Source organism: Rhipicephalus microplus, chromosome 1, assembly GCF_043290135.1.
Source record: "Rhipicephalus microplus isolate Deutch F79 chromosome 1, USDA_Rmic, whole genome shotgun sequence".
Taxonomy (NCBI): domain Eukaryota; kingdom Metazoa; phylum Arthropoda; class Arachnida; order Ixodida; family Ixodidae; genus Rhipicephalus; species Rhipicephalus microplus.
In genome coordinates this window covers 245,824,559-245,852,042 of record NC_134700.1, presented here as the reverse complement: position 1 = coordinate 245,852,042, position 27,484 = coordinate 245,824,559, and the positions used below count along the sequence as shown (strand labels likewise).

At 43.8% G+C, this 27,484-nt stretch overlaps 5 protein-coding genes across 6 annotated transcripts in view; 3 read left to right on the top strand and 2 right to left on the bottom strand.

Moving 5' to 3' along the window:
- Positions 1 to 1,233, top strand: part of Rlb1 — a 32,924-nt gene extending 31,691 nt beyond the window's left edge. The window contains exon 8 of the mRNA XM_037434480.2: positions 932 to 1,233. Within this exon, the coding sequence (XP_037290377.2) occupies positions 932 to 1,014 (83 nt within the window). The 3' untranslated portion in view covers positions 1,015 to 1,233. The remainder of the gene's footprint in view (positions 1 to 931) is intronic.
- LOC142814169 (uncharacterized) overlaps positions 1 to 27,484 on the top strand; it is a 578,033-nt gene that overhangs the window by 136,133 nt on the left and 414,416 nt on the right. The window lies entirely within an intron of this gene.
- Positions 846 to 9,428, bottom strand: LOC119185465 (mitochondrial outer membrane protein SLC25A46). 2 transcript variants are annotated; one of them, XM_075892017.1, is made up of 9 exons: positions 8,982 to 9,428; positions 8,878 to 8,920; positions 8,709 to 8,766; positions 8,562 to 8,639; positions 5,084 to 5,184; positions 4,963 to 5,019; positions 3,774 to 4,110; positions 3,186 to 3,298; positions 846 to 1,668 (listed from the first exon to the last, which is right to left on the bottom strand). In XM_075892017.1, the coding sequence occupies exons 1-9, from the start codon at positions 9,172 to 9,174 to the stop codon at positions 1,431 to 1,433; spliced, it is 1,218 nt and encodes a 405-aa protein (XP_075748132.1). In that variant the 5' UTR covers positions 9,175 to 9,428; the 3' UTR covers positions 846 to 1,430. The 2 variants fall into 2 exon arrangements, with proteins under 2 accessions (XP_075748132.1, XP_037290372.2); XM_037434475.2 differs by having other exon boundaries at positions 3,186 to 3,292.
- Positions 9,595 to 11,350, top strand: ksh (transmembrane protein 167A-like protein ksh). The gene is made up of 4 exons (XM_075892046.1): positions 9,595 to 9,753; positions 9,814 to 9,923; positions 10,014 to 10,048; positions 10,981 to 11,350. Exons 1-4 carry the CDS (start codon positions 9,751 to 9,753, stop codon positions 11,049 to 11,051), a joined length of 219 nt encoding a protein of 72 aa, XP_075748161.1. The 5' UTR covers positions 9,595 to 9,750; the 3' UTR covers positions 11,052 to 11,350.
- Positions 11,318 to 26,575, bottom strand: LOC119185521 (zinc finger matrin-type protein 2). The gene is made up of 6 exons (XM_037434505.2): positions 26,398 to 26,575; positions 25,692 to 25,760; positions 25,498 to 25,635; positions 15,823 to 15,967; positions 13,500 to 13,645; positions 11,318 to 11,495 (listed from the first exon to the last, which is right to left on the bottom strand). The coding sequence occupies exons 2-6, from the start codon at positions 25,704 to 25,706 to the stop codon at positions 11,361 to 11,363; spliced, it is 579 nt and encodes a 192-aa protein (XP_037290402.2). The 5' UTR covers positions 25,707 to 25,760; positions 26,398 to 26,575; the 3' UTR covers positions 11,318 to 11,360.

Below are 27,484 nucleotides of genomic sequence, written 5' to 3'. Positions count from 1 at the left end.
AACATGTCCCCCATTCTGCGTGCACGCAGTCGTCACACAGCAGTGCAGCACCATTACCCTCCTCTTTGTACACGGATGCCTTGTTTGTGGCTCCTGCCGCTATGCTATATATCATCCACACCTTTTGGCACATGACACCCACACCAGTGGTTCTTACTTGCACCCACCAAATGTACTGCCGTTTGAGGTCCTTTCCATTGTTCATGCATTACAATCATTTTCCTCTTTCCCTTCTGTCCCCGAGTACACGATTTTCTTGGACTCCTACGTCGTCATCGGTCACATACGGAACTGCACATTACCCCTTTCCCTAGAACACAAGTTCAAGCGAACGGTCTCTGCTCTCCAAGCTTCCGCAGCTTTCCTATGCTGAGTTCCTGGGCATTCAACGATTGATAACAATTAGCTGGCTTACCTGCGATATATTGCACTGTTCATTTCTTGACCCACATTTTCGGAGGACGGTGGAAGTTCCGTGAAGAACGACCAGACAATATCAAGGAGGTGTACCCCCAGCACAGATTTGACAAGCTCTTCTACCCTCCCGCTCATTCATCACTCACAGTGCTAGAGGTCTGAAATTTATGGCACATACAATTGAATTGCCCGATCACCCCCTCTCGCATATGCCGACATATCCAACTGCTTTTTCGATAGTCCAGCTGCTCAGCAATCTAGCTTTTACCCTCTCCCTTTCCTTTCCATCACCACCTGGCTTGACTGGATCGGCAAAGAAGAACAGAGTCGACTGGTCGCGCAGGCAGTCGAGAAGCTTCGTCTTTGGTTCGTGGCTGAAAATAAGGGTCTATCACTACTGCTACTCATCGAGGCAGAAGAAACAATGATTGCTGAGCACTTGAATGTTTATTTTTTTCTAGTATTGATTAATAAATAACTCTCTTCTCATTCTTTTTTTTCCATGTGTCAGCAGACCTGCATCCATCCTGGGCAGCCAAGCGACAAGCCCAGAAGGCAGTGGTACCATTTCAAGGAAAGAAAATCACTTTTAGCTGAAACTAAAATTAAATTCATTTTTGCAACAAGAAGCGATACCCAGGCTTTCTAGCTTTTCGCGGCATGCAAAGCTATGTCACGCTCATTCAAGTTGTTCATAGGTGCCCAGTGTTTAGTACATGGCGACCACATGCAGCACAAATTTATGTTCAAGGTGTGACTACACATCAGATGGCCGAATCGTCTGTGCTGAAAATAAAAGTGTCAATTTTTTCTCTAGCCTCTCACTGCAGTGTGCCATCTCTCTTATGGCAATTCTGTGCATGCCAGGGCAAAATGTAGGCTGATGCACTAGTGATTCTGAAGTAGTGCCACTTCTGAACCATATTATACTTGTGTAGTCACAGAAAGTAATGTGGTGGAACGATCGAGTACTCCCTCACTAAACCACGTGTGGAAATAATAGAAGTGCGGTACTACAGGACATGTGGGCAGAATTCCTGGCACAACATTTGTGTCAGCTTGAGCAGGGCTCCCTGGAGCACGTATTGAAGCTGCAGAGCCCCGAATCCTTTGTAAAGGCCTGCCGCACCTTCCTCGGCCACTATGCTCCGGAAGCAGTCCACTGGTCCTTGATACTGAGATATAATGGCAGTGACTGAGCAGCCCGTGTCCAGGTTGTCCACAATGGTTCGTGTCCCCTGCAAATACAGCCTGCAAGAGGCAGCTAGTTAGACACCTAAGACAATCACTGGATTAGTAATGAAGCCAATGTTGCATTATGGGCATTTCCGTACTCTAAAGGGCAAGGTAGTGCAACTCTAGCCATCGTCGCATGCAGGAAAGTCATGTGATCTGCGCAGAAACATCACGCATGATGCCACTGGAAAAGTGGCACACCACAGTTAACTCTATTCTGGGTAGTATGTGCTGATGAAGCAGAACAGACTAATCACTGACACTGGCAAAATAGCGATGCTAAAGCAATGTGAAGCAGAAACGTTCCTTCCAATAAATTAAACTTTTACATGGTAATACAACATGATATGCGATGTTACAGCTCACGTGGTGCGACTCTCCTGCATGTGACTGGAAGTTCTGCTGATGTGTTCTGTAGGACATGGGAAAACACTCCACATTTTTCACTTGAAATTATTTTCAGTCCTACAGGCACACATTTGCAATCTCCCTGTTTCCAGTAGCAGCCTTAAGAACCTATCTTTGATGACTTACAGCTAACCTTGATACATTGAGCTCCAGGAAAAACAAAGCATTTAGCTTTTAGTAAGTTATTGTCCGCACATTGCATAGCTTTACATATAAATACAATGAAGCATGCTTATCTGCAATTTAAATCGTACAATGAAGTTTCATTGCTACTTCTGCTGCTAAAAAAGGACGAAGCAATAAAAGTACTAGTGATAAAAATGAGATGTTCTCAGAATGCATTTTTTCAAACTGTGCAGCTTTCGCTGTAGCAGTGCAATGTTACATTTGGCAACACATGGGAAGCAAGTGGGGTGATAAAATTCTCTTCTCCTCCCTTCTAGAGCAAGGCATAGTTGGAGTATTGCACCTTACTGCACAACCCATAGCCAGCATAATTCCACATTGCATGTTATTATTTTATTATTATTATTATTATTTTTGACAAGTTGAGAAATTATTGTACCACCATGCCTATTTGGATGAAGTCAATGCAAAGAAAGAGAGTGCCTTTAAATGAAATAATGCTGGGGTTTCGCTATTTGAAAGCATGATGTGATACAACATGACAATACTGTCCACATCTGTTTGTGCACCTTAATCAAGCACAGTGTGTTTTTCTATTTTATCTCTACCAAAAAGCTGAGTCCAACTTGCAATACTGGGCTCAGTATTACAACTTCATGCCCACTAGTCGATACCCACTAAACCTAAAAGGAAAGGAAATGGTGGCTAATAAAATACAGTTGAACCCTCTTTATAAGAGACATGCTCCGAGCAGCAGTTGTCTATTATATAAGATGTCTCTTATAAACAGGGTACCTTGCATACATTTTATTATCAACTCATTTTACTACAGGCACACTGATGTCTTTTGTACACGTTTGTCTCTTATATCAATGTCTCTTATAAAGGGATTTGACTGTAAAAGGAAAGAAAATGGGGGCTAATAAAGTACCCCTTTAACACCAATGACAACTGGCATGATCAAAGAACTCTGACTAACGAAAGCACCTGCTGCTCACCTGTGGAGTACTGTTTCCAAAGGGAAGAGCAGCACATCTGCCACGAGTGCACCAATGAGTGATGCCACCATTTCTTCAAGAAATGAAGCACCTTCTGGCTGCACTTCCTGCAACTAAAAAAAAAGCTCAATGTGATTAATGTGTGTGCTACTGTCGATTACCAGTATTACTGTCATATAAGTGCAGGAGTAATTGGAAACTTAATAACCCTTATGAAAGTATGTATAAACTTGGTGTGACCATCGATTAAGAATCTATTACAAAGCTTATGCACTAAAAACTGGTTTATACTTTTTACAATGCATACAATTGCACATGAGCGCACATCACCAGACAGAAAAGTGCTTAAATCACACTACAGACAAACCACAAGCACGTAAGATCATATCTGGGCAAACTTTGGTGATTCGAACATCTGATTTCTTTTCTTTTTTTGTGGCTTACTTCTAAGGCTAGCTGCGTGTGTTCATTCTTGTTTTGCCGAAAATCAGTGTCTTATCATATTTCACAGCACACTTGCAGTGAGTTCGGGTGATCAACATAAAAACAAAGTGGTTGCAGAACAAAGTAGCATTAAATGTGGCTCACCAGCTCATCGCCCATAGGACCACGAACAATGCCAGCCTGCTGTCGCAACAGCAGAATCTGTCGGTGCTGTCTGTGCCGGTGAATGCCCAGCAGTTGCAATGCAGACCATCGCACAACGCTGGAAAGTACGTAGTGGGCGAGGCCATGAGCCATTGCTGGTCCCAGAAGGCGCCACAGGGGTAGTAGGCGACCACGTTTTGGACCTCCTCGTGGAAGCAGCCGCACCAGACCCTCACGCAGGCAGTCAAATAAGCCCGGACGCTCACTGGCTGCCTCGCACTGAACCACTTCCACAAGACTGGCACAGCTGAAGGGTGTCGCTACAGCAAGGGCCACACTGTTGCACAGCATGTGAAACGCATCGCACAATCTGCTCATCTCCCATTGTTTTGGTCAGTGAGAAGCATACATTGTCCATGTACAACACAGAAGTTCACATAGCCTTTACAATTCACAGTAGTCCCTTATGAATTGCCACTTTTCAGTTTCTCTTAAACACCAGCGGAGCACCAAGTGTTACAAAAACTGTGCGATTTGATGTCCTAAAGCTGCGCAGTGGTTAACAAAGAACTGCTCAAATTTATGCCAACACTTGCACATCATCCTTCCCACAATGTGGGATTGATCGCCTCGGTTACATTTGTTGGTGTATATTGATGGTGTACCAATGATTGATATATTGATGGTGTACCAATGACTCCATGATCTACCACTTTTGAAGAACCCGGAGGGCCTTTAAAAACAATAAGCTGATCTCAAATTGCTCAAACGTGCCGCAAACACAGTATGTTTTGCTGGTTACAAGATGCGTCTTCCTAGGTGCCATACACAAAGCTGATGAATACTAACAAGAAGGTGAAAAATGTTGCCATTTTCTGTTCTGTGTCGCGCCCTTCTCTGGTGGTTGTGTGTCCTTTTCTTTTCAGTAAAGATGAAAGGTGCTGTACCGATGCTACCCTTGACCAACATTCCAGTGAAAGCTGCAACACAGCACAAGCACAGGAAATCCGTGCAAGTGGTACCCAAAGTGAGTGGGAACAAAACTCACACTATTCCCTTTAATGCAACAGCATACGACGAAAAGATTGCAAATTATTAGCCGCAAACGCTTCGCATCACTTATACAACTCAGAAAAGATACTGCATGAATTTTTTTTCTTTTTTTGGTTTGAAGCTTTGAAACACGTACCTTTTGAGAAGTAGATGTTGCCAAAGCTGACGAAGAGAACTGTGTGATGTGAGCTCACTAGAAGAAAATAAAAAGAGAGAGATTATTTCAGCCATGCGAAGCACAATAAGAAACAACTCACCGAGGAAGTGAGGTCGTTTCGGCAAGGATAGTCTCCACCACCACAACGATGCCACGTACAATAAACATGCTTGGTGCACCTTTCCAGAGGGTGATCAAACCCTGTGTTAATAAAACACACAATGCAGCTCTAAGTCAATGATCATGCTACAAAATCTGGTGCATGAAGAGATACCACTATGAAGCCATACCACTAACAGCAAAGAAGTTCTGTAGAAAACATTTAAAGTGCAAATTATGTTCACATTACAGTAAATCGTGTTAATATGGATTGCAATGCTTCTTCTGGCCCTTTGCGACACGTACTTGTTCATTTGATGGTTCACGAATGAATAATGTTTCAGTAATGACAGTTGTTTATGGCAGTTGTTTCACTCAATAATGACAATAACGACCTCTACAAATAAAAGCCATAATGATTTATGCAAACTGTTGACACAACATAAAAGTACAGGTGTGAAAATAGCAAGTTTTAGGACCGATTTAAATACAAATTGAATAGTGATAACACCAAATTGAATAATACTCGAATAGTTTTCAAAAAGTAAGGCAACTATATGCAAAGTAGCTCTGGGCTGATAGAGTGACACTTTTCAAAGCAGCTCTAGACTGATTATACAGCACTTTCCAAACAGGCCAAGAATTTAACTACATTTGATTTGAAATAAACATTCACAAGCTTTAACAAAGGAACATTACGATTACTTTTGCCTGCAAAAATAATATATTTACATAAACTGAGTGGCAACTCAAGCCTTCTAAATATTTTGTAACTGCGAATTGTAATGTAGCAATAACTACAATATTAAATATAGTACTGCGGTGAACTTTTAAATAAAACTAATTGTTAAATTTTCAGCAATTCCATTGAGTTAACATCACAACAAATTCCTCAGTGATGATGGTTCATTACTTAGTGTTGTTTGGGTTACTGTGACCTTGAATAAGAAATAATGACAGCTGTACAATAGGATGTCTTTCCTAGGCAGTTTCAAGCACTAGTGTGGCTCTGGGGTAAAATAGCTGACTGCTGCACAGATTGCCTGGGTTCAATTCCGGTTTGAATTGTGAATTTTAGGCTTGAAGTGAATTAAAAACACATAGTGATTTGGTCCAATCGTTTAGAACCGAACTAGAAGCTGATTTGAAGCACAAACTAATTTGGCCAAATAATTTCGAATTAAATTCAAGTACATGTCTATATTATAAAGAAAAATGAGCATATATGTCATGACCCAACTAATCTGCACAACAGTTTTTAGAAATTGCGACAAAGCCTGTGCAAATGCCATTCTTTTTGGTTCAAAGGAACTGGAAACAGCTTTGAATAGTAGCAGAATTTGACTTTTGGTAAAATGCAAGTGATAACCAGCAAATTGTGTTACGTTTCTTATGGTCACTGTACTCTGGGTATATAAGCCAGTAAAACAAGCTTTTAAACGCCCCGCCGCGGTGGTCTAGTGGCTAAGGTACTAGGCTGCTGACCCGCAGGTCGCGGGATCCAATCCTGGCTGCGGTGGCTGCACTTCCGATGGAGGCGGAAATGTTGTGGGCCCGTGTACTCAGATTTGGATGCACGTTAAAGAACCCCAGGAGGTCGAAATTTCCGGAGCCCTCCGCTACGGCGTCTCTCATAATCACATCGTGGTTTTGTGACGTTAAACCCGACATATCAATTAACAAGCTTTTAAACTTAAAGATCGATGTGAGGGTAGTATGTTAATTCAACTTTGAAGTGGGGCTTCGTGGCAACGCAGATTGCCTTAGAAAGGTGTGTTCACAGCTTAGCAACCCCCAACTGCAGTGAAACCACCTTTACAAAATTACATGTGAACCAATATACATTTATTTTTTCATTTTGAATACTTCGAAATTTCTGATAATTTAAATTCAAATCAAAGGAAATTCAAATACTGTAAGATTTGTTTGAATATTTGCACAATTCTAGTGATTTTGAACCTTTGTGTCCAACAGAATTTTTCACTGACAGTCAGTGTTACGAATATCAGATTTTCTGAATCGCAGGCTCCTGAACGTTACCTCGTTAAGAGCTTTGTCTATTCTCAACGTACCTGGACTGACATAGACAGTGAATAACTTGTGGCCCACACTTTCATGACATACCTGACAAGCGTATCATGTTATGTCATGATGTGTCAGTCATGTCTGTCATAAACTTACATGCCTTCTATTGTAGCACAACTGGTAGAGCATTGGACACTCAATTTGAAGATTGTGGTTTCGAATCTCGCAGATGAAAAGAACAGCAATTACTGTTCTCAATTCTTTTGTTGGAATCATTTAGTTGTTTTTAACACATAAACAAGACCCTCTAAGAAATGCTGCTTTCGTACGAATAAACCATGTTGTGTTCATTGCCCTTTTTGATGCTGTGAAATGTGGTGGCATCCATTCTAAAAGACGGGACGTGCAAACAGGGATGTGAGAACGAAGTAAGACACCACAAATGCCATAACATCTTCCTTGTGTCCATATTTACATACCTCGTCTTTTAGAATTAATACTTCTCAATTAGCACAGCCCTCTGCTATTCTAAGTGGAGGTACCATAGCACATGTAGGAACACTGAAAACAAAGCAGTTATAACTTTATGCAAACGAAAAAACCATCTGCACCGACTACAGTAACACATTTAACATTGTAAGCAACATTTGATCGTGTGACAATCAGACCAGATAATGGCTCGATAGATTGGCTTGACAGGTGAAGTCGCATATAAAAAATTCTGTGGGTGTAGTTCTGCAGATGCAGTGGTTCGAGATGAGCCACCCAATTATGTGCTAAAAAGTATAAGAACATTCTTTACACTTTATCATGCACAAATTCACTTTGTCATTGCGGCTTTTGCGTGATTAAAAGAGAAGATTATGCGACTGTTTGTGAAAGTGTGAAACTAGAGCTGTAATGAAAAACAAAAATGATTCCACGGTAGAGCAGGCATCACGGAGAGCTTTTACGAAAGAAGGCTGGCCCCTTGATAAAACGTTGTGTCAGCATGATTTAGCTTAGCAATTTTTCAGGGAGAGAAGTTCATACAAAACCAAGTGAAAGCATAAATGTGCTTGCACATGATCATAATCAAAGCAAATTAAGTGAGTAATGAGTTAATTAGTAAAATTTAATCACACGATGACATCTAAATTTCTGTGAGCCAACACCGTGATTTGATTCTGTGGCACGCAGTAGTGGAGGGTTCAGGAAATTTCAACCATCTGATGTTCAGCATGCATTGACCTGCACTGTTCACTTTCCTGAAGCAATGTGACTGGTAATTCTTTAATGTCCTGAGGTCACACGTGACATTAATTTGTTGCATCACATAGGCGAGTGCTCTGCATTGAGAATTATTATGAAGTCACTTTCTCTTGCGTTGTTCTCGCATAACTATTACGAATTTCTGCTCTTGTTGGCGTAATACTCAACGTATCAATTGCTATGAAATGTAACTTAAGTGTTACCTGTCTCTGCTGCAGCCTCGCGATGATTGGAAAGAGCGTCCATGGCGTTAAGTGGTACTTGCTGGCAGCCCTATGAACCTGCATGTATAAATGATGAACTTGGTTCACTGGTGAAAAAAGCTGAATAAGCAGTTGCAACCATCTCACCTGACATTGTCTCCTCAGCACTATACATGGCTGCGCCACCAAGTTGTCCAGGAGAATGCTGAAATACGATCAAATCCACACGTGCTCTCATGAGACAGAATTGTGGCGTGATCATGCAGGCATACCTAGAACAAAATCGCGCACGCAGCTGCCGATTAAGGCGGCTTACCTTCCTAACCGCAAGGCCACTTCGGAGTGCTGCTGGACGGGTTCTGAAACGGCGTTTGCAATGCGCTTAGCAACACATTTCCGCCAAGCGTTCTCATCGCTCACCAGGTTCCTTTGGCGGAGCCGGTCGGTCTCCATCTCCTCCTTGAGGAGCTATCTGCGGGTAGTCGTAGTGCGTCCGCGCGCGTATACTGGGTCCCACAGTCAATTCCGGTATCGGGCGCAGCAGCTCCGCTTCTCGAGCGCCAGAAGGGCCTCCAGAAACTTGCCAATGGGTTCGCTGGGGTTCCGGCTCCATTTTAAGCACTACCCGCGGCACCGCCTTCGACCGCTCCTGTCAGGTCATCAGAGATGAACCAGGTCCCGTGAGCTTAGCAGAAGATATCTCGCGAAATGCGCACTGAGCCACGTCACTTGTAGTAGGTCAATGCGTGCGAATACAAACTTCAAGCAGTGATCACTTCGATAGAAGGCAACTGATGCCGATAAAACTACTGGATATTTTCGCCTGCTGTTCATGCTCCGGATACTTTTTGGATTATGTTGTGGATGTTCACGGATTGGTACGCCCGTCTTCGCTCTGGTCTTCACAAAATTTTGTTTTGTTTCATACTGTCAGTTTGCTTACCCTGTGCGCATGGTTCCTATTGCTACATTTTATAACATTAATGCGCTATTGTTTATTTCTAAATCGCTTATTTGTTGCGTTACCGAGCTTGTTCAAGTCATTGGTAGCCAAGTCAAAACTCGGCCATGTCTGCATGTTCGAGGTGGTTTACGCGACACGTCCCGTAAGTGACGGTGAAGTGCCATTAAGTTTACAAAAAAATTGCAATATTCATTCGGGAAGCCTGCTGGAACTGAGTGGAATGCAATGGTAAGTTGCAAGCGTAGCTCTCAGCTGTGCCGTAGATTGACATAAATCTGTTGATTTCAGTCGGCGCTCTTCAACTTCCAAAGCCTGTTGACAGTAGTACTGCTGCTAATATGCACTTGCGCATACATTCGTTCCATCTACCCAAGCCTTCTGGACAGGAATAAAGAAGGGTATGGATTATAATTATGAAGTTTCAGATCCCCGTCTGGAAGCTCAAGTTCGTTGTGTTCAACACTCTCTGCCTATTTTTACCTTCACAGGTTACTCGGCGTGTTCTGGAAGTGTGCCCGCATAGGTTCGTACAAAAATTTTCTTAAAACCTACTGAGTTCATGAGAGAGAAAAGTTTTATTGCGATTTAATAATTTAACAACAAAAGGTGTGGACGTTTTGTCACTTGTGCAAGTGGCGAAGGATACGAGGATTTTTCTTTTTTACTCCGCACAAGTGTGGAAAAACAAAAATTCCTCGTATCCTGAATTATCGGTCGTGATGCATCGACGTGCATTACCATCCGTGGCCCCCTTACAGGACGTTGAGTTTAGGAATAGCGGACCGCGAGCCCTTGCGGTGCGGTCGCTGCCACTGCGCATGCGTCGTACGCGAGCCGCCGTTCGTGGCCCGCTTGCAGAAAATCCGAAATAGCGGGCGGCGTTATTCTATAACTCCATAATAGGGATTTTTCTTATAGGTGCCCCAAACAAATAGCGTAGAGTGTGCTGTGCACGTGCGAGGCAGAGTTTCGGTTTTACGTTGGGGGCCCTAAAGCCTGCCCCCAAAAGATTTGCACCCACATAAGTGATGGCTCTTGGCCAAGACTAGAGAAAAGTAAAGCCTTCTGGCGAGCTTGTTGGTTCATCGCTATGTGACGCTCATGAACTGTGCAAAATGACTGGGACACAAGAAAGGAAACACACAAATGCGCTCATGTTATATGTGTGTTCAAGGTGTTTTCTTAGTCGTGTCCTGGATATTTCGCGCAGTTTAAGAGTGTGTAAGGCGAGATTAGGGGGAGCGTGCCAAGCGCCACAGACCCCCATTTGGAAACATCTAGCTCCTGCTGCACCTAAAGCGAGCCGAGCACACGCAAAGAGCTTCTTTCCCTGTCCCATTTGTGCTTGTACCAGTTGTGGTTAATTTGTCAAGTCGGAGTAAGCCTCTGTTTTTAATTCGTTAGCATGCCTGGATAAATTTGAGTTCGGCATCTAATTTGAATTTTATTACGCAGGTGAACGGAAAAGTCCATGGGTTGCAGTATGCTGCATCGCCATGGCACTGAGCATCCTATTCTGGACGTGATCCCTAGATTTCCTTCGCGCACTGTCACTGGCCGACCCGTTCCTCAACATTGTAGAAGCCGAACGAAAATCCTTGCTGCGGTTGTGCCTAAAGTGGCGTCCGACTGCCCTAGTGGTGCCCGTTGTTCCTAGGAGCCCGTGTGTGTACACCTACCGTGCCCACTCCTGTCTGTCTGTGGCAGTTCAGTTTTCTGTTTACTAAAAATTCAGAACACTATTGTATCATTTGTACACATGCACCATTGCAGCGATGTGCGGACACTGATGTGAGCAGTAAAACTTGTTTCTTTTATTTTGTAAGTGTGCACCGTCACTTCTTTGATGAACCAAATCCCGAGAAGCCCATGGTGGCAGCCATGTCGGGGTCAACATCCTCTGAAGACTCCTGGTGCTTTCGCTTTCGTTCTTTGCGCTTTTCACGGCGATACTCTCGCAGCTTTTCCTCCTGGAGGGCAAAAATAAGTTGTAACCAAATATGTTTATATATATGTATATATAAAGACGCCAGGCCTGTGTAGAAGGTGCAGCGAAAGCATGAACAGCAGCTTTTCTAAACACTCTTCGGGTAAATGCTAGAAGAGCACTTGCTGGGTACCCACTATGCTATCCTTCTTCATTCTTGAGAGAAGCGTGGTATCCGCTAACCACTTGTAATGAATTTTGTGTTGCATTCAGTGGCTGACGACGACGAATAATTACGCCTGAAGTGGGTATGTGGCACAGTTAACAGGTGATGAAGAACGAGGTCATCGGTAATCTTTCTATTATATAATCTCCATTATTCTAAAACTGCACAATATTTTATAAAAACACTCAATTCCTGGCCAATTCCCCACAGTGGGTATACGCCACGGACTCTAGAAGAACAACAACGTGTTGGAGCGTTGGACGACCCACTCATTGTGCGATTTGCATTGTGTGATGCCTGCTTGTTCCTTTGCTGTTCTAAGACGCTTCATTACTCGTATCAACGAGACTCCTTTCCTGACATCAAGTCTACCTAAGGCAAGTTTGCAAACGAATGCCAAGCACCAGCATGGCTCAGCGATATAATACTAGGCTGGTGGGCAACGGACCCGGGTTCGAATCTCGCTATGTTACCACATGGCTTTGGTGTTCCTTATGAGTTTTTTTTTTTTCTTATTTTGGGCAATAGTGGTTACTGACACTGGCGGCGGCGGACAACTACGGCGCTGCACATGACCCGTGTTGTGATCTCATAAGAGCTTTTGCTGCAAAACGGCTGCACGAAAAAAAGATGAGTTCCGAGAAAGGGTACAAAGCATCCCGCACCTTTTCCTGTGAATGTGCATTTTTTGCACAACATTTTTCTTTCAAGTATGCATAAACAACAAAGTTGCTACTAGACATTTATAGACATGCCAGTTATATTTGCATGCAGCAATAAAATGAATTTAGGAAAAATGCCACACATTCTTTAAAGTTTGTCCTTATGCATGCACACATTTCATAAAATGGGTAGTTATTTCATTAACCCTGCTCATGAAGTGTCGCAGCAGAGTGAGGCGAAAAAACAGAAGGTCAGGACCTATGTAGACATTGGCTTTATATAAAGCTCTAGTCATATTTTGAGTTAAGTGATTGGAGAGTGGCGATTTTTCATAGCAGCACCAGGTTTCAAAGTGACTTGGCCTCTTTGCATTCCTTCTAGGGCTTTGCTTACTTCTACTGTCGTTACTGGTAGGATGTCGAATCCTCTGAGCTATTATTGCTTCTTACGATATCATCCTGGTTATTTTGGATTCTGTACAGTGCTTTGTAGAACTCCTCCGCCACCTCAACTATCCTATCCATATTAGTTATGACATTGCCTTCCTTGTGCCTTAATGCATACATCCAATTTTTGCCAGTGCACAAGTTTGCCTTTCCAGCTTTAAAGCTTCTGCCGCTTTTTGCAGCCTGCTCAATTCTCTCCATCTGATCTCGGCTACCTTACGCCTATTGATTAACTTTGAAAGCTCCACTAGCTCTACTTTGACGGTTGCATTTGAGGCTTTCATGACGGGCAGCATGTCACCTGCTCCTCAATAATTTGAAATAATTAGAGAATGCCTGCTTCTGTGCCTGAATTGGTAGAGCATCAGATGCGTTACTGAAGGGTCGCAGGTTCGGTACATGCGACTTTTCGTACTTCTAAATTTGACAGCACAAGTTTAAAGCTCTAGCAAGTAGCAACCATGAGAATCTGCCTTTTTCATTTTCTTGAGCTGCCCACAGCTGCTTTGAGAGGGACAGCATTGTACTGTAATCTAGAACAACCAGCACCACCCAAACAACCTTCATGTTTAAAAGGCATGCGGAGATCCCAGCGTAACATTTCATGACATTCCCACAAGGCGAAATACACACGCGCAACGTCATTGTAAAAAAAAAAAAAGTGTTGACCACAGAAACGGCACATGAAAAGTGATACAACATGGCTCTCTACCTCTTCTCGAAGCTCCTGCATACGCTGCTCAAAGTCATAGTCTTTCTTTTTTTCTTCAAGCTTCTTTTTATTGGCCTCAAACCTCTGTTTGACTTGATCTAAGGTTGAGCGCTCGACACGCATGGACATGCCCAGGTTTCGCTGGTCTGCAGATGAAAAACAATAAAACAGTGGAAAGTGTCAGTCAGGGTGCATTACTAGGCATAGAGCAGCAAGGAAAATGAGACAGATATTAAAAAGACGGAACGAAGCGCTGATTAAAATCTGAGAGGTTTTAATTGAACAAGGATGTTTTTATTATTGCCATTGTGGGTCACTGTACACCAAAAAGAAAGGGACTCGTACTGGGTTTTCGTTGGCCCTTATTCCGTGTGACCTGTTTCTAGCTAGCTAAAGGAGGATGCCAGTACGATACGCAACGTCAAAGTCTTTCACTATGTTCGCTATTGCCCTGTCAGCTCTCACTCTTCTAGTGGCATTGCTTTTGCAAAAGTTCGCATTTTTGATGCTTTCTGCGATGCAATCCACGAGCAGAGGTGGTCTACTTCAGCTATTTTGTTATACACTATGATGGGTGCAGTATGTTATACTCATACACTAGATGGGTGCAGTAAGGTAGACACTCTCTCTGCCTTACTGCACCCATCTAAGTGTATCTTAAGCGAGCTGCACCAAAGGTCATGTTTTGCCGGTATAAATGGCATGGGAGAGTTTCTGTCAAGAAATATTTTTGCTATGGCGCTAAATACACGCAGCTTTTCGATATCACTGCAGAACCTATTCCCCACCTTTCAACTAATGTGATTTTTCTCGGTTATAGCCGGCCTAACTATACTACGTGCACGTGATCTCCGTAATCGGTAGTTCAGTATGTTGTCTGTGGTAGTGTAGCTCATCGCCCTCGATGAAAAACTGACAATAATGTGTGTACAAGTGATTTTTTTGTTTAGTTACTGTGCCTTTTGCAATGTAGCATGGACTGGCCATGCGTCTATATAGTTTTCGGCAATATGCACTGTGAACGTCTTTAATAATAATAACAAATAATACTCGAGGGTTGTATGCCCCGAAACTACAATATAATTATGAAAGATGCCAAATTGTAGGGCTCTGGTTAAAATTTAGCACCATAACGACTAGACCAATAGAGTGGCTCAATAATAACAATTATAATTTCTGGATGTGTGCCAGAACCGTGAGGTGTCTGCATGCAACAGCTCGAAAATTTGCAAAGGTGTTCCATCGAATTCGTGCTGTGCAATGTTTTTTTGCCATATCGATCGCATTTCACAGCCTTAATGCATGAGCACATGTTCAGCACACCAAGTGGAGCCACTACTGCCTAACGCATCATAGCGTTCACTGCGCATCGTCACTGCAAAACTAACATAATGCAGTGACAAACTGGCAGGCATAAAAATTGAGCTATATGTACACTGCTATGCCACTGCAAATAATGTGTGACCGTGCTCACGTGTTTGTTATAAAATTCATTTTTGCACCATTATTGACATTAAATGCCAAATAAAGCTGAACAAGTCAGCTCTAGCCTGCGAACGTTTCCAGCTAATTCTCACCCATGCAGTTGTTACAAACTACGCTTTGAGCGTGTTCTACGCTAGTGAGCGTGTTGGAAAAAAAAAGAAAATTGTGCATGAAAAAAATTTCATGACTTCAGAAGGGTGGCAGCACATGCCAAGCAAGAGAAATGATAAAAAAAGGCACACGTTTTAAACATATAGGCAATCACCTGCATGTATGGCATAAACCCATTGGTGATTGTTAGGCACCAAAGGTTTTTCGCCGTACATTGCCCATTTCACATCCAAATTCACGGCACAGCTGTTTGTGAAAAACTCTAAATTTATTATTTTTCACAAATTTCTGCCTGAAATGAAGGTTGATTTCACTATACAATCTTTCAGTTTGGCTAAAGATTTTTGCAGCAGAAATTTTATTCAGTATTCTTTTAAAAGAGGTGATGAGCCTTATTTGCTATATAATGCAGGGGTTATTCATTATGTGCCATTTGCAGTAGTACACTTGTATTTGTGTTTAGCAACTTTAGTGCAATGTTGCAGCATTTGTGCCATGCTAACATGTTTTTTACATTGCAACCTAAACTAGTGTGCTCATGACTAAAGCAGTACCTTCAAAGAGCACAAAATCACACAACATTGTGTTAGGTTCCTAGCAATCAAGTAGATGAGCATATTTTCAGCTGTAACAGTACAACACAAGATACAATACAACGGTAATACTAGTAAATATAGCAGCATCATGGTACATATAATACTTGCATCAGCAAGTCGTGCTCACTTACGTTTTTTGCCATTGATGTGATCCAGGAAGTTGATGGAATCCTTAACAACACAGTCGCAGACATTGCAGTAGTACCCACCAGCTTGGGAAGCAGGCGTTGTTTTCGTTATGACACAAGTTTTCCCAAGCTTTGAGTCAAGGTCAACCTGCACAACCATTATTAATAAAAGTGCATCAGAACTGCAGCACATTCACATGAGACAAATTAATTGACTCAAACCTCATTATAACAAACTCACATCTGCCACAAAAATAGTTCGTTACATCCTGAAATTTGTTATAAACAATTATTTGTAACACTGTATCTATGATAAAACTCTCGGTTACTTGCTTCGCTATTTATTTATTTTATTTTGCAATGTTGCAATTGCAACCAATAATTTGTTATATCCTAATTCATAATACTATATAGAGGTTTGAGTGTGGAATGAAGGAATGAAGGGGAACAAGTGAAGCAGCTAATGCCTTTGTCAGACGCAGGCTAAGGAAGCCGAGAGCCAATGCAGGCAAGGAAAGCATAAGAAACATTTTTAGTCTCTAACTATGGTGTAGCAATTAAAGGTTTCGTGAACCATTTCTTGGGCTTGGTGAGAAAACTCGTACAGTGGATAGCAGTCACTGCTACAAACATTTTAGCCGAATTTTGCACTAGTGTGCAACAAAAAGAGCTTACAACCGGATTGCAAGATTGTTATTTTCTCAGACGCCCGCCTCTCTCCATACGGAGGCCAGAAACAGACATATATGAAGCACGGTGTGTGGATCGGCTACGCCTCTTGTCGTGATGTGTCATCATGTGCTAACGCAGAGTTTTGTAGTCAGAGTTTCGTAATCTGCTAATATTTCACAGTCAGCCAGACTTGTGCACAAAAATAATGAGAGAGCAATCGTGTTTTATCGCACACGCTCAAGGCATGCACAAAGCGCAGCGAACACAAGCTGTGACAAGGAAGTGACGGAATTCGAACAAAGGTGCACCGAAAAATGTACTGGTCAGATCGGCAAGCATTCCAAAGTACACACGTAGACAGCTTGATGTCTGCATGTCATGGGTGCTGCTTATCTGTTTTAAACTATATAGAGGCACGAAAAACAGTTCTACTTGCAATAAGAAGGGCCGAAGTTCGCACCCGTGAGCTTAATGCTTCCCAAACAAAGAAAATGTTGATTTTGATGCTTTGTTGTGCACAGTTAAATAGAAACAGATAAGCACCATGCACTACACAGAAAGGTAGGCAATGTGCGAACACAAGTAAGATGACTTGCAGCTTTTCCCAAAAACATACGGGAATATGTAATTTTTTTTCTTCCGTTATCTTAATTACGTTACTACCATGTGATGGGTAGTTCTGGACTGATTTAGATGAACAGCCATAGTTCATGCACACCTTGCGCGATCAGTTTTGATTTTGCCTTTGAAATTCGGCAATGAATATCTTGAAAGATCGGTATGCTATAAATTATGACAGGTCGCAACTTTCTAAGATAAATGGTGACACTCCAGTCAATAATTAGAAAGTTAACAAGTTGTGTTAATTAGTTGCATCAATTTCATCTCAGCTGTAGGAATGTGAACCCATCTTTAAGATTTAATGTGCGAAAATTAAAAGGAGCCTGATTGTCACAGAATTTTTCTTCATATCTGTATTGTTAAAATGTGTAGTTCTGTCTCTTTAAGACCAAAAGAAGTCAAATGAATTGATGATGATGATGATGATGATGTGTGGTGTTATGGCGCAAGGGCCAATTGATGGCCAAAGAGCGCCATTTCAATGAGTATAGAGATGCGGACAATGATATGTTGCGTGACTGTATAGGGGCCTTAAAATTCCTCGCGATAATGCGGGTAAAAACATAAGTATTAAAGACATGACAGTGGCGTGATATTCATATTAAAAAGGGTGACAAAGGTTTTGATAATAAAAACATGTAAAAATATTTGGCACTAGCACACTTGCCTCATCAGTGCCCTTGTGTCCAAGGGCTGCGAGGCAAGTGCTTTTAAATGTAATCACAGCAGCAGCGACCTCTCTTGAGAGGTCGCGCTACGCAATGCCTGGGTATAATACATGGTAAAAATTAACATCTCTTAAAAAAGCTAACAATGATTTATGAGTGAAAAGTGGTTCCCTACCGACAAACATTGCAGGGTGTAAAGGTATATGTTGTCGGTAGGGTAATGGGAAGTGTTGTCTTCTTAGAGTGTCTAACTGTTGCGTCTCTCATAATCAAATGGTGGTTTTGGGACGTTAAACCCCACAAATCAATCAGAGTGTCTAACTGTTTACATTGGATTAAAACGTGAAGAACTCTTAAAGCCTCACCACATTTATCACTCAATGGTGGATGACCACCGGATAAAAGATGTGTGTGTGTCGTGTATGTGTGCCCTATCCTGAGTCTTGTTAGTGTTACCTCTGTTAGACGTGATTTTGATACTGGTGGCCAATGGCCAAGGTGTGGCTTGATAACGTGTAGTTTGTTTTGTGTGTGTGTATCCCACTTGCTCTGCCAGTAGTCCCTGACGTTTAGTTTGAGAGACGGCTTAAGATCAAGGGCCGGGATTGATATGGATGTAATGGCGGTGCTCTCATGGACGGATGCAGCGAGCTGATCCGCTCTCACGTTGCCTTGGATCTCACGGTGCCCTGGCACCCAGCACACTACAACATGTTGTTTGTGCGCGTAGAGTGTGCACAAAATGGAGTAAAGTGAGACAAGGACTGGGTTTTTTTGTTTTTTAAGACTGTGCAGAGCCGTTACCACACTGAGGGAGTCTGTATAAATTACTGCTTTTTGTATTTGTAATTGTTTGATGTGTTTAGCTGCCACCAGTATCGCGTGAGCTTCCGCTGTGAAGATACTTGTGCGTGGATGTAGAGGGCCAGCATCCGAAAAGGATGGGCCGACAGCAGCGTAGGACACAGAGGAGTTAGTCTTGGAGGCATCTGTGAAGAACTCAGGACATGTGTATTTGTGTTGAAGTTCCAGAAAGTATGTTCGGATATGGGCAATAGGTGCATGTTTCGTAACCTCTAGGAAAGACACATCGCAGTCTATAGTCTGCCACTGCCACGGTGGCGGGTATGCTACAGGAGCCATTAAACTGTGTTCAAGTGACACTTCAGTTTCTTCAGCTAGACACTTCAGGCGAATTGAGAAGGGCTGCCTCATCGAAGGCCTGTTTTGAAACAGAGTTGAGCTCGACAAATCACTAATTGTAGAGTATGAGGGGTGCTTCTTGTCTGCTTTCACCTTAAGGTAATAAACAAAGGACATGTAAGTTCTCTGCAGATGAAGCGACCACTCATTTGACTCAACATAAAGGCTTTCTACGGGGCTGGTGCGAAAAGCACCCGTAGAAAGGCGGATGCCCAAATGGTGCACGGGGTCAAGCATCTTCAAGGCACTTTGAGTGGCAGACTGATAGACAATGGCCCCATAATCTAAGCGGGTACGAATAAGGCTTCTATAGAGGTTCATGAGGCATTGCCTATCACTACCCCACGTAGTACGTGACAACACTTTTATAACATTCATGGCTTTTAAACATTTTGTTTTTAAATACTTGATGTGCGGTACGAAGGTCAACTTGTTGTCCAAGATTAAGCCTAAGAATTTATGCTCGGCTTTGACGGACAGACGTTGCCCGTTCAGCCGAATGTCAGGTTCCGAGTGCATGCCTCTCTTTCGAGAGAACAAGACACACGTGCTTTTTTGTGGGTTAAGTCGAAATCCGTTTTCGTCTGCCCATTTGGAGACCTTATTTAAACCCATCTGAACCTGCCGCTCACACATGGCTAAGTTGCATGACTTGAAGCCAAGCTGAACGTCGTCGACATATGTACAATAGAACATCATACGCGGAATGAACAAGTGCAAAGAATTCATTTTGATGATAAAAAGTGTGCAACTAAGCACACCACCTTGTGGCACGCCTGTTTCCTGGACAAATGTTTGGGAGAGCACACTGCCTAGACGGACACGGAATGTCCGGTTTGACAGGTAACTTTCGATTATATGAAACATTCTTCCGCGCACACCAAGGTGGGACAGGTCTCTTAGAATTCCGAAACGCCATGTTGTATCATACGCCTTTTCGATATCGAGGAACACAGAGAGAAAATATTGTTTATGGACGAAGGCGTCTCTGATCTGTGCCTCGATACGAACAAGGTGGTCTGTGGTGGATCTGCTTTCTCGAAACCCGCACTGAAATGGGTCGAGCAAATTGTTTGTTTCAAGGATATGTACAAGTCGGCAGTTTATCATTTTTTCGAAGACTTTGCACAAGCAGCTTGTAAGTGCAATAGGCCTATAACTTGAAGCTAAAGAAGGGTCCTTGCCCTCTTTCAAAATGGGAATAATAATAGCCTCTTTCCAGGAGGTAGGGATAGTGCCAGAAAACCAGATAGCATTGTACAAACAAAGTAAGGTTTTTCGTGTTTCGGCTGGTAGGTTTTTTAACATTTCATACACCACACGGTCAGAACCTGGGGCAGAAGTACTGCAGGAGTTTAGAGATGTTCGGAGCTCAGCTAGACTGAAAGCTTGGTTATATGCCTCGCATATAGTGGATTTGTGTTCTAGTTTCTGCTTTTCTATTCTTCTTCTGTATTTTTGGAAAGTGTCAGTATAGTGGGACGAGCTGGATACCCGTTCAAAGTGTGCACCGAGGAAGTTTGCCTGGTCTTCCAAGGTATCACCCTGAGTGTTTACGAGTGGAAGTGTGTGTACTTGTTTTCCTGCTATCCTACCGACCATGTTCCAGACTTTGGTCTCTTGTGTATATGAATTTATCCCTGATAAAAACTTGTGCCAGCTTTCTCTTCTGGCCTGCCGACGCGTTCTCCTGCCTCGAGATTTTATTTTCTTAAAGCTCTCAAGGTTTTCCGCTGTCGGCGAGTTCCGCAGCAACCTCCATGCCCTGTTCTGTTCCTTTCGCGCATTCTGACACTCAGCGTTCCACCACGGGACGTGTCGTTTGCCGGGAAGTCCAGATGTTTGTGGAATGCACTTGGCTGCTGCGTCAGTAAGAAAGGCCGTGAAGTACTGCACAGCTTCATCTATGCCTAATCCGCATATTTCGGTCCAACTTAAGTGAGTAATTTTTTGAAATTGTTCCCAGTCAGCTTTGTTTATCAGCCATTTGGGAACATGTGGAGGACATTCATGTATTATTGGTGTACTCAAAACCAAAGGAAAATGGTCACTTCCGTATGGGTTATTTATGACTTTCCACTGAAGTAATGGTACAAGTGAAGGAGATGCGATACTGAGGTCTATGGAGGAGTAAGTATTGTTTGCTAGGTTATAATATGTTGCCTGTTTCCTATTCAACAGACAAGCACCTGATGAAAAGAGGAACTGCTCGATGAGACGACCTCGTGCATCACATCGACAGTCACCCCATAAACCGCTGTGCGCATTCAGGTCCCCTAGAACCAGATAAGGTTCTGGTAACTCGTCTATTAAAGAGTGAAAATCATGTTTTTCCAGGCGGTGTTGCGGCGGTATGTATAGAGAGCAGATGGTGACGAGCTTATTCAATAGAACTGCTCGAACAGCCACTGCCTCTAGGGATGTTAGTAGTGGTAGATGGCTACATGCTACTCCTCGATTAACAATAATGGCTACACCACCAGATGATGCCACAGCATCATCTCTGTCCTTTCGAAAGACAACATATTGACGCAAAAAATTTGTATTCTTGGATTTTAAGTGTGTTTCCTGTACACACAGCACTTTTGGAGAATGTTTGTTTAGAAGTTCTTGGACATCGTCGAGGTTTCGAAGTAGTCCTCTGACGTTCCATTGTATAATTTGTGTCTCCATTATGGGAGTAAAGAAGTGCTGTGTGTACGAAATGAGTGTGGCTGGTGTCTAAAGAGAGAAGTGACTTATCTTACAGAGCCTTTAGAAGGCCCTGTAATTACCGTTTTGTCTTTTTTAGAGCGGTCGAGGGAACCCCGCCGCTCTTTTGGCGCAGTCTGCGCCGGTGCAGTTGATGTGTCCATCGCCTCAGGAGAGGCGACAGATGATGTTTTCGTTGTAGGCTTCGTCGTGACAGACGGAGCCTTAAACCCCACCGGGCTGGAGGTCGATGGGACCTCTTTAGTTTGTGTGGTGCCCTGGCTGCTGCCAAGGTTCACAGGAGCCTTCGGTGGGGCTGTATTCAAGGAGGGTGGGGCAGCCGAGGCTGCTCCCCCCATGGGGGCTTGTGGCGTTTGCCTCGGCACGCTAGGCGCGGTCCGGGCAACTGCCAAGGGCCTTTGTGGTGCCGCCCCTCGTTGCACCACTTCGGCAAAAGGTGTTTTTAGTGCTAATGATAACGAGACCCGTTGTCTTGCTTCCCTGAATGTGATATTTTCCTTAACTTTTATAGTGATTATTTCTTTTTCTCTTTTCCAGGCTGGGCACGCTCTGGAGTATGCGGGGTGACTACCTTCGCAGTTAGCACAGAGGACCTCGTCATGACTACATTCATCAGCGCTGTGGCCGGTTGTGCCACACTTAGCACACATCAGCTGTCCTCGGCAGCTCTGGGATGCATGACCAAATCGCTGGCATTTGAAACAACGCCTCGGGTTTGGAATGAAAGGTCGGACGTGGAGTTTTACATAGCCAGTTTCGAGACTTTCTGGTAAAGTGGTTGAATTGAAGGTGAGTATCAAGTGCTTTGTTGCTATTTCATTGTTGTTACGTCTGATTTTGATGCGCTGGACATGTATCACACCTTGGTCCTTCCATCCATCAAGAAGCTCTTCTTCACTCAGTGTCATCAAGTCTTCGTCCGATACCACGCCCTTCACTGTATTCATAGTACGATGTGCGCTCACCGAGACGGGGATGTTACCAAAGGCTACAAGGTGCGAGAGTTTACTGTACTGTTCTTTGTCTTTTAGTTCGAGAAGCAGATCACCACTTGCCATCTTCGTGGCCTTATAACCGGTTCCAATGGTTTCTCTCAAGCACTTGGCTACAAGGAAGGGTGAGATTGTTCTAGCTTTTGTAGATGATTGTTCGCAGTGGAGAACATGGTATTTTGGAAAAGTTTCTCTGTTTTTGGGCCAAAGTAGTAGAGTTGCGTCGGTGCGTACCCTTTTCGAGGCACGATCAGTTAGAGAGGGGGTCGAGGATCCCATGGGAAAATGTGGATTTTTCGGTAACAGCGCCTACCACCCACCACGGAGTCCAACAAGTGGACGTGGCAGAGCATGTGGGCATGTCTGCGCAACGCCAGCAGTACGCAGTTACTATAACCCAATATGGTTTACCCTAGTTTGGATAGCCACACAAGGTTAACCCTTGCCGCCAGGAAAAATCGGAAGTAAAATGAAGTGAGGAGAAGACAGGAAAGATGTAAAGTGAGAACAAAAGACGAAGATATAAGGAGAGAGAGATAGGAAAAGGCGACTGCCGATTTCCCCTGGGTGGGTCAGCCCAGAGGTGCCGTCTACGTGAAGCCAGGGCCAAAGGGGTGTGTTGCCTCTGCCGGGGGGCCTTAAAGGTCCAATCACCCAGCTTTGGCTCAACCCCCAGGATCCCCTTTTCCCCGGACACGGCAAAGCCACGCACGGCTAGGCGTGGGAGGGAGCCGAAACTCCCCCGTTAGCTCGGGTCCGTGGTGTCGCTACACACCAAACGCCTACTTGCGCAGGCGCCCCTGCGGGGTCAAATGAATTGAGGGGTCTGTTTTTTTTTTTTTTTTTACAGTGGAGCTTTTAAGGATTATATTATGGCATTCGTTATTGACAAAGAAACCATTATCTTCATTAACTGGCATGCACTCTCTACATCCTCTCCTTCATCGTTGTTGCCTCTTTCACCTTCTGTTTTGCCTCTAGAACACGTGCACCGATTTTTATGGTGCATAATGCAATAACATTGGTAGGTGAGACAAAGAGTACAGAAAGAAAGGAAGAATGTGACAAAAACTGAAATTTCTGGCTAAAAACTTTCTTTGCGAGCTGAGATTTCAACCAGCGTATCCGTGATGTGCAGGTGAGTGTCTTAACCACTCAGCTATCAGGCACACTAGCAGTACATACCATAGCCTTTTACAGTATAACAGAGCAAGAGAGTGGGGAGCAAACCCAAATGCCACCCCCGGCATTAAGGTTTGGTGGCACAGGAAGGCTAATGCACCATGAACCCCCTTTTCGTGTTTGTGTCGGTGGTAGGCATAGTATAATGAGATGAAACACGCTCACTGGTCAAGTCGAATAATAATGCTACGGTGAGATGCCTTTATTTACAGGAGATGATGAATGCGAGAGTCCAGGAATCAGACTACTACAGCTCGTGCCAATCTCGTTCTTGTCTTCTTCCATGCGTCCCCTCAGTATCATAGCAATCAATTCCCCTTTTGCAAACAATCCCCACCAGGCGAGTCAGTCTTCGTTGCAATAATGAAAGCATTTTAGATGGGCAACATGGACATATTGTCCATGTTGCCATATTGTCCATGTTGCCCAGGTCTTGCTTGGGCGGTGGCCAGTTGACAACAGCCGAGATATTACGTACGTAACATCGCTGGGACGTTTCATGACAACAAATGGACCAGTGTAGTTGGCCAGAAACTTTTAGCAGAGTCCGTGCTTGCAAAGCATGTCCAAAGCCACACCAAATTCCCTTTGTCAAACAATGCATGGCGGTGACTTCCGTCGTAACGATTATTAGAGCATTTCAGGGAAACGAAAGTTTGAAGACGAGCGCTGCGCCAAGCCTCTTCTGCGCGGCAAGTGGATTCGGTGAGAGTAGGTTGGTCGGCTTCGGAAAATAAAAGAATAGTGTCAAGAGCTGTTTGGGGTTGGCATATATAGAGCTGATAAAATGGACTGTATCTTGTTGTTTCGCACTGTGCAGTAATGTAGGCGAAAGTTATGAATGGCAAGATGGTGTTTCGTGTTTTGTGACCGGAATCAACATATATGGAAATCATGTTGACGAGAGTCCTATTAGTTCATTCGGTTAAACCGAATGAACTGCGGGTGATGCAGGGTGGTATGACGAAAACGACATGAAGCAAGACGAAGCAGGTCTTCAACTACATCGGCAACAGGTTGCCACCCGCGATCACTGATGATGACACGCGAGAATCCATGGTGCAATATAATGTGCGACAGCATGAACTGGGAAACTCGAGCGGCCATTGTCGCAGGAATTGCCGCAGTTTCGGCATAACGTGTGAGGCGGTGAATGCCCACAATAATCCATCGTAGCATTACGATAATGATTGGAGTTTAACATCCCAAAACTACCATATGATTATGATAGACACCGCAGTGGAGAGCCCAAGAAATTTCGACCACCTGAGGTTCTTTAATGTGCACCTAAATCTGAGCACACGAGCCTCAGACATTCTCGCCTCCATCGAAAATGTGGCCGGGATGTGATCACGCGACATTGATTAAGTCGGATGAAATCTCATCAGACTTGGTCAGTGATCATGTTTCATCTCATCTAATGCCTGACCAAACAAAGTTTGTTCAAGCTCTTGACAACGCAATGTATCTTACTGGACTCCCAGTGATGCGGACTGAGCAGTGGCAATGGTAGAATAGTGATAGCTGAAAGGTCAGCACGAATGCACTGGATGTAGCCTTGGAAACGGCTTCTGGCACACTATATCCACATCACTACGCATTATGCTATGATACAACACAGTGGTTACCTTGTAGTCTCTGGGCTTGAGCGCGTCTCGTTTCACGGGAACCGATGGCTCATCATCCTCGTCCTCAAGCCGAAGTCGCTCCTCGGCGAGCTTTTCATACTCCTCGCGGTCCCATTTCCTACGGTGATCCGCAGGCCGCTGCACAGTTTCACATTAAATTGTGCACTTGCATCTGCGAGCTACCAAAAACTTACAGGCAAACCAGCCATTGGTCAGGCTTTAATCTCCGCTCCGCAAGTAGATGATTCTCGTCTTTCAGTGACCTGTACGGGATAACATAGTAGAATATATTTTAAAAAGAATATGTAGGTCTTCCTCTGCTCAATGGAGGCTAAATTGTCTACTCAGCATTCATGTTCTGGCATCATAAAATGCATCCAAACACGGACGCGAGAGAAGAGTTGAAGACCTTTGAACTCATGTGGTTGTGTTTGCTACCTTTACGTCCTTTTGTGATAACTCCTACCAACTAGCTGTTGTTTGTCGTTCCAAGCTTTGTTTATTTAACGCGAAAGCACTAAAGGAAAAAAAAAAGGTAGACACAGTACAGAGCAATGGAGATTAATTAGCATTTATCTGCCTTATGTCACTTTGCGCATTGGTACAAGCGACCACATTAATTTTTTCATCATGTGTTGACTTCATCGCGCGTCCTCTGAAATGAAGATAGATGCAAGTTGGTCCAGCGCTTTGCCATGTCCGTGCCGTTCTTGCTTTAGTTATTTCGCGCTAATAACTACATGTCACAGAAAATGCACCGGCATCAATCAATAATCAGCCCAACTTTCGTCGTTAAGATTGTGTACGTGAGGGTAAGGGTATGCATAGAAGGTATGTCTGCCATCGCGAGGCTAGCAACACACTCTAGAACTCGCTTAAAGCCATCCTCTCTCACCATACCTTCTCGGATTCAGGCCCAGCGCGGCGGTGCAACTTCCACGACAACGCTGCAACCGCTTTAAAAGACACGGTTCTAACAGACAGGTTGTGGCGCCTTGCTTGTCAAACAGCCCACAAGCTACATGTTTTCTACTGATCCACGACAACGAAACGACGAAACTACTCGTAGTAGTAGCTTGAAATGGCTTAAAATCCACTTTTAAGCCAATAAAAGTATGTAACTTAGCCGTTGTTGTGGACATGACCTACTACACTCCTGACCTGTTCAGATAGCGGGGTTCCTATGGGAGCGCGTGTCCCCGCTCTCGTTCAATCGCTCGCCGTAGGTGGCGCTACCTATAACCTGTTCGTCTGTTTCTTTACGGTTGTTTTGTAGGCGCTGGTATAAGAATGCCTGCATTCTGCAGTGAACTGGCGGCATATATGTGACTATTTCTTCCCATACATTGCTGGTTAAGCAAGGTGTTCAGAGCGCTTGAGTATTTATAGCACACTGGTTGACAAACGTGGGAACCCGTAGATTTACACGATGTAGGGCAGCCTATGCGTGGTCGCGTGCATTTTATTGCAAAAAAATTCTGAATGTCTTTTAGTATTATTATTTCTGAATAATTCTAAATTTTGGATCATAAATACGCACTACGAGTGCTTTGTTGGTCAAAATTTGACCACAAAGAGTGAAGATGACGTCAGCGAGCAGGTGCTGCCTAGCGCCACGCCGCTCGTAGGTTACGGCCCTAGCGGCAGAAGGTATGAACTAGAACGTGGGCGCTGGAAGAGGTGCTCTCTGGGCAGGTCAGGAGTGTAGTAGGTCATGGTTGTGGATTGACGCAAGATCCAGGTCAATCCAATTGCTGCTCCTGTTTTTCTGCTGTGCAGACGGCTGGATTCTGCGATAATCCTGCGATTTCTGTGTTTCTGTAGAGTTGAACGTACGGCATTTCCGGTCGCCTTTCACGCGTTGAACAAGGGGCCCCTTTGTGTGGCCCGAACTTTTTTTTTCAGGGTCGCGTATCGTTCAAATGGTCCCTTTCGGTAGCGCAGCTGAACAACTGGTGTGAATAATAATAATAAAAAAAAACTGTCA